Raw genomic sequence first — 6,823 nt, 5'->3', positions numbered from 1 at the left:
GTTTCACCGTGTTAGCCAGGATGGTCTGGATCTTCTGACCTCGTGATCCGCCCGCCTCAGCCTCCCAAAGTGCTGGGATTACAGGCTTGAGCCACCACACCTGGCCCAAGCTAAATCTTAAACATAATAATTACTGATTTTACGTTTTCACTTTCAATGCATTTTTAATTTCTCACATAAAGGGTCAATCAGTAGTTATTATGTAATATATAGTATATATTAAAAATCATATTCATAAATATGCAAGTTGAATGGATTGCTTAAAGTCTCATTCCTACCACTGATTGTTGACTAACATATTTTAGTAAGAAAAAATTTGAGAGAACCTGTTTTTATACAAATATATATGTTTAGTTACATAAATAACATTTCCAAGATTTACAAATGACCAAAGTAGATATTGCTGCAAATTGCTGAAAAGCCTTCTGGTATTTCCTGATGTTTCCCTTTGCAACTGGCTGACTCATTCAATAAATCTTTCATTTAGAGATAAAGAAATGCTTTTTCCTACACTGGCATATTTTTAAATACCTGCAGCTTACTGTAAATCATAAATGCATGAAATCTTTGGAGCCTACACCTTCCTTTCCATGTTGCAACATGGGCTAAAAGAAAGTGCTAAACTCCATGTATCATAACTAAATTTTGTATGACATTTTATTTTGGCCTCAGTAAAAATATAAACAAAGCTCTGTGCAGAAGCCTGACATTTCAAATAAATTATTAACAATTTGGAAATCTTCTTTATTTACAACTTTTATTTTAATGGCAATGGATAAGGAGTTCATGCAGGATCAGATAAACTGGACCACATAATAACAAAACCTTTTTTGTCAAATAAAAAATGTCCTTTCTAGGATTAAGTGGACCAGTCAGCAAACATACAAATTTTTATCAATGTTCAAAAATAAGAAATCCTAAAGTCCTAAGTTCATACAACCCTCCATGACTGGCCTTTGGCTATCTCTCTCACCACATTTTCTACCACCGTAGACTCTATTAGTTCTGTTCTATCCATATTGGTCTTTTGTTCTTCCTCAGATAGAACATGCCCCTACCACAGGGCCTTTGCATGTACCATTCTCATGTCCTACATTTTTTTTCTTTAGATACATTCATCTTTCTCTGATCTCAATTCAATTGTTAGTGCCTCTTCCTGATTACTTTATCTAAAATTGTGTCTGTCATAAATACATACTTATTGTAGGCCATTCTTTTTCCTCATAGCACTTAGCATTATCTGATATATTTTATATTTACTTTTTTTGCATATTGCCTATCTTTCCTTCCGGGACTTTAAACACCAAAAGAATCATTTCTTGGTTTTGTTCTCTGTTTTCCTAGACTTAGAACCGTGCCTGCCACACAGTAGACATGCAAGAAATATTTGTTGAAAGAATGAATAATATTTTTTCTTTGATTTTCTTTCTTATTGAATCCTGTCATAGCCATGATCTATTAGGACCTGAGAAAACAATCATCCTTAACATTCTCCAGCTTTGATTATCTTATATAGGATATTTCTGATATTATTATTTCTATTTTTTTAAGTAATAACAAAACTGATGACAATTTCAGAAAGTGCTTGTGTTAAATCTCTTCAAATATCATTTCTCCAGAAGAATCTTATCAGATATATATCTTGTTCTGGTTATTTGTTTTCTGCTTTGGTTCATAATTAAATAATTAAAACTCCTCATCGCTCTCATAATTAGCGCTCCAAGCCAATTTTACAGTTATTTGATCAAAAGCTCACATAGAAAGGTCAGCATATTTAAGCCTCGGCTATTTCAAGCATATTGTAAAACCATTAGCACAGATCTTCTCTCTTTGGCGTGACCTCCATATGTCAGGCATATTGCTGTTCCACTTAAATCTCATCCTCATTAACCCAGGGCAATTAGGAGGTCTGGGAGGAGACTCAAGAAACCAGCCTCCTGCCTGCTGTGGGTGTTGTATCTTGATGTTACTTTTTGTTGCTTTTTAGCTCTTGTTAATATACGATTTTTCAAGTCCCCTGACTTATCAACAGAAGCAGGTATCCCAATGTGGGCTGTACATTAGCAAATATTGTTTCATCAAAAATCTATTTATCCCTTCCTTAGTGCTACCCTATCTAAAGAAGATATTACATTGCTAAAAAGAAATCTGGACTACAGTAGAAAAATTAAATCTGTTGTTAATACAAGTAAAAGTCAGATAGATCATGAATCTAAATAGAAAATCTGAAAACGGGCCGGGCGCAGTGGCTCACGCCTGTAATCCCAGCACTTTGGGAGGCCGAGGTGGGCGGATCATGAGGTCAGGAAATCGAGACCATCCTGGCTAATACGGTGAAACCCCGTCTTTACCAAAAATACAAAAAATTAGCCAGGCATGGTGGCGGGCGCCTGTAGTCCCAGCTACTCTACTCGGGAGGCTGAGGCAGGAGAATGGCGTGAAACCGGGAGGCGGAGCTTGTAGTGAGCCGAGATTGCGCCACTGCACTCCAGCCTGGGCGACAGAGCGAGACTCCGTCTCAAAAAAAAAAAAAAAAAAAAAAAAACTCTGAAAATGGTTACCTTGAGCATACTGAAGACCTTTATATCTTTACTCTTTCTTCCTGAATTTATATCCCAAGAGCATTCTGTTTGCTGGAGACAATCACAAATTGAGGGCATAAAATTGTTTTTCTTGTGACGATGGGACCTGAAGCTCTGCTTTATCTTAAACTGGAACATTTAAACAACTTATAAGGAAACGTATTGAATATTTAAAGATCTTCCATCACCATCAGTCATTATGGTGTAAAGCTATACATCAGTTTCAACACTGACATTTTGAAAATTAACATGGAGAAGTCCTCACGTTTCACTCTTAGACCAAATGTATCATGACATGTTACAGAATTATCAACTACTAACTTATACATTCTTCCAAACATTCAGGTAACAGGCTTCCACCAACATGAGCAACAGAACACAGGTAATGAGTTCTCTGTAATATCAAGAGATCTGATCATTCTACTCAATACGAAAGTATATTGAGCATCTATTAAGTGCCAGATAGTGTTTAAGGCACTTATAATACATCAAGGAACATGATTCTTGCCTTTGTGCCACTTACATTCATTCACTGAAACTCCTACATGGGTTAAATCAATACTCTGCCTGCAGATATCAAGATATGGAATTCTTCCCTAGGAAAACCATTTAAAATAGTGTATGACTAGTCATTATTATAGTACTGCATAGGAAACACTGCAGAAACTCAAATCACTGGGCATCAAATAAACTCAGAAACAATATTTTGTTTAATTATGCAGGATGAGACATAGGATTATGGGGTATTACAAGGGTATTACAATGTTTCTGAAATACAGAACAGGTTGGAAAAATTTGAAAAGTACAAGTAGAATAATCAGTGAAAATTATACTAATAATCACTAACACGTACTGATTACTTGTTCAGAGTTAAACTTCTGTGCTAAGAGTCATCTTTACAAGTCTGTCTGGAAAATGATTAGGGTGTCTTGAAAAGCCACATTAAGAATTCAACTAATATTAACAGCTGCCATTTATTGCTGCACTGTCCAAAATGGTGACCACTTCACATGTAGCCACTAAGCACATGAAGTGTAGCTAGTCCCAATCAAGACGTGCTATAAGTGTAAAATACATGCCATATTCCAAAGACTTAGTATGAACTAAAAGAATGTAATAATTTTTATATTGATTGTATGTCAAAATATGAATATTATTAGGTTAAATACATTATTAAACTAACTGCACCTACTTCTTTTATACTTTTAATGTGGCTTTTAGAAAATTTATAATTTTATATATTTATGAGGTGCCTTTGTGGCTCATATTACACTTTTGTTAGACACAACTGCTCTGCACACTTACCAATGAATCTGGTTTGCATTTTATAGTATCTTATCAAATGGGTGATATTATCCCTACTAAAAAAAATAGAGAACCTGAGATTGAGATTAACTTTTCCAAAGTCATTCGCAACAGTTACACTAAACCAACCCAAAGACAACTATTTTTAATACCGTTCCAAAGAAAAGTAGGTAATAGTTTCACAACAGTTTGTTTTTTATTTTTTACCACTAGAAGACATTGAATTTAGAGAATTTTTTTAATGTAGTAGAATCCCACTTACGACACTAAATTTAGAGGAAAAAATTTGAGCTTGGTAGAACCATTTCAATAAGTAGTTCTCTTCTATTTTAAAATTTCTTCTTAGCAAGGGAAATTCGATCCATATGTTTCTGCTTCTTGTATACTCACTTATCAAAATGTTATTCTGCAAAAGTTATTTGATGTCTTAGAAGCTGTAACTTTTCAAAATTATTTTCTTTGAACTGAGAAGACCCCATTGCCTGGACTGTAAACAGAAAAGAACTTGAACCCAAGCACTTCAGTGGCATTTGATTTCAAGCCTAGGACTCAAAAAGATCATGCAGATTTTAGAATTTAGAACAGTCTAACCACCCTGAAGTAGAAGTCAATCATTACTGGAGTATCTTGGATTAAATTAAATGCATACTTTTCCTAAACACTCACAGAAGGAAAAAGCAAACAAACATAAAACAGTCTTCTTGTCTTTAAAATGCCATGTTTAAGAAAGGCTGAGTTTACAAAGGAGATACATTAGGAGTTGATTTTTTGCTTTAGTAAAGGCTAACTTTCAACGTGTTTCACTGCAGAATTCCTTTAAATTGTTAAATCCTCTGATGAAATTATATTTTGGTCAAATCATTCCTTGATAAAGAAGCTACATGGGAAGAAAAAGATACATGGGATAAAGAAGATAACGGAAAATAATGGGAATCTCTGCCAATTAAAGAGCAATTAGAAAGATATATTAAACTGTGTCTACAATTATGATGTAACTAAATGAACAAGCATATTCAATTTGAAAGAAATACAACTTACACTAAATTTTTCAAGATAATATCTATTACCCAAAGAAACACACTTCAGTGGCCAGTTGCTGTGACTCACGCCTGTAATTCCAGCACTTTGGGAGGCCGAGGCAGGCGGATTATGAGGTCAGGACTTTGAGACCAGCCTGGCCAACATAGTGAAACCCCGTCTCTACTAAAAATACAAAAATTAGCAGGGTGTGGTGGCACATGCCTGTAGTCCCAGCTACTTGCGAGGCTGAGGCAGGAGAATCGTTTGAACCTGGGAGGCGGAGGTTGCAGTGAGCCAAGACCACGCTATTGCACTCTAGCCTGGGTGACACAGTGAGACTCTGTCTCAAAAAAAAAAAGAAAGAAAGAAAAGAAATACATTTGTGCACATAAAGGTATCTTACAGGACACATTGTGAATGTCTTCCTGATAAAAACAAGACACAATTCAGATAATGTATTTTAAAAAAGAAAAACTAGTTATTCAGTCTTTAAAAACCAGCAAAAGTGGGTTTAATGGTGTCTTTCAACTATGTTTTCCAGACTTATAGCTTAGAAGGTAAACAATAGGGAATATATGGGAACTAAATGGAAACTATTATAAATACATGAAAAATGTGATGGAAAAGAACTTCTGGGCATGGTTTAATGATTATAAATGTGTATTCAATTTGTAACATGTGGAGGTTGGTTAAAAGTGAAAGTAACCTGCTATGACCAGTTTCAATATTTTATGAAAGTTCATCCTTCCCACTCATAGCATTGGTGATTCTGTTGGTTCTCTGAAAAAAAGAATCTACAAAAGGAGTATGTAATTGTGCATCATAGGACAATCATCAGTAAACAGGCTAGGACAAATTTAACTTGTAAAACAATTGTATTATATGAATTCTGTCTGTTTTGTTTTGGTAGATAATGGGCTCTCAGAGTAATCTCTCAGATGAAATAGAAGAACAAACATTAGGGAAGATACAAGAACTTAATGGACACTACAATAAACATATGGAAAGTGTGATGAACCAGCTCTTAAGTGTGGTCTGTGACATGAAACCAGAAATCCATGTGAACTACAGAGCCACCAACTAAATGTACATCATGGTTTTCAAGAAAAAAAAAAAAAAAAAGGTGTGTGAGTGCCACCTGGTTGCTTATGGCTTCATGTTTTTATATTAAGAAATTTGAAATGTGAACCTTGAATTTACATTTACAGGAAATGTGACATAACTCATACATCAGCACTGAATTAAACAAAACAAAATACCACTGTTGCTATATCTTTTCTAGTAATAATTATGACCTTATTATTTTACTTGGAGTAAATCAAGAATGCAGAAGAGTAACATGTTTTTTAACACTTGAAAGAAATACATGGTCATGACAGCTTTTTAGTGGGCGTGGGTTTTTTATTCCTTCTCCTTTTCATCGATTTAGAAAATGTACTCTTAATTATGTTAAAAGGTAATTTGCTAAAAGATCATCTTTAAACAAGATATAATTATGACTCTTCAACAGATCTAAAAATGAACATGTCAATGGTTTTATTTAATTCAGTAATCAATGAGGAAACCAGTAAAACAGAGACAGAGACAAAGAATGATGGGTTATATAGCCATTTTTAAACATAGATGGGTTTTATAAAAATTCTGTCTGTCTGATCTCAACAAAACAGATACTATTTTAAAAGAAAAAAGTAAATGATAAATAAGCTAATAACAGATTTTGGAACTTTGAAAAAAATTTTTAAAAAGAAGAAATACAAAGAAAACTCCCAGGAGATATGTTAGGTTAGTGTACCACTAGCCCAGTCTCCCAGTTATAGCTAAGCTAAATTCTTGTTAAATACTAAGTATTTTGTTAGTAAAATGTATATATTATCTCAGTCCTACTGTGTAAGCAGTACTAGTGCTCTTGTTTTACA

General features: G+C 34.3%; 1 protein-coding gene across 3 annotated transcripts in view; it reads left to right on the top strand.

The window, feature by feature from the left end:
- Positions 1–6,277, top strand: part of ATP6V1G3 (ATPase, H+ transporting, lysosomal 13kDa, V1 subunit G3) — an 18,846-nt gene extending 12,569 nt beyond the window's left edge. For 2 of the 3 annotated variants that reach the window (XM_011931693.1, XM_011931694.1), the window contains one exon: positions 5,818–6,166. In XM_011931693.1, the coding sequence (XP_011787083.1) occupies positions 5,818–5,991 (174 nt within the window). In that variant the 3' untranslated portion in view covers positions 5,992–6,166. Of the gene's footprint in view, positions 1–5,817 lie in introns of all 3 variants that reach the window. The other variant, XM_011931692.1, reaches the window with a different exon arrangement.
- Positions 6,278–6,823: the final 546 nt, after the last annotated feature.

Source organism: Colobus angolensis, unplaced genomic scaffold (genome assembly GCF_000951035.1).
Source record: "Colobus angolensis palliatus isolate OR3802 unplaced genomic scaffold, Cang.pa_1.0 Scaffold91, whole genome shotgun sequence".
NCBI lineage: Eukaryota > Metazoa > Chordata > Mammalia > Primates > Cercopithecidae > Colobus > Colobus angolensis.
The sequence above is the reverse complement of the archived record's forward strand: the minus strand, read 5'-3'. Positions and strand labels throughout refer to the sequence as shown.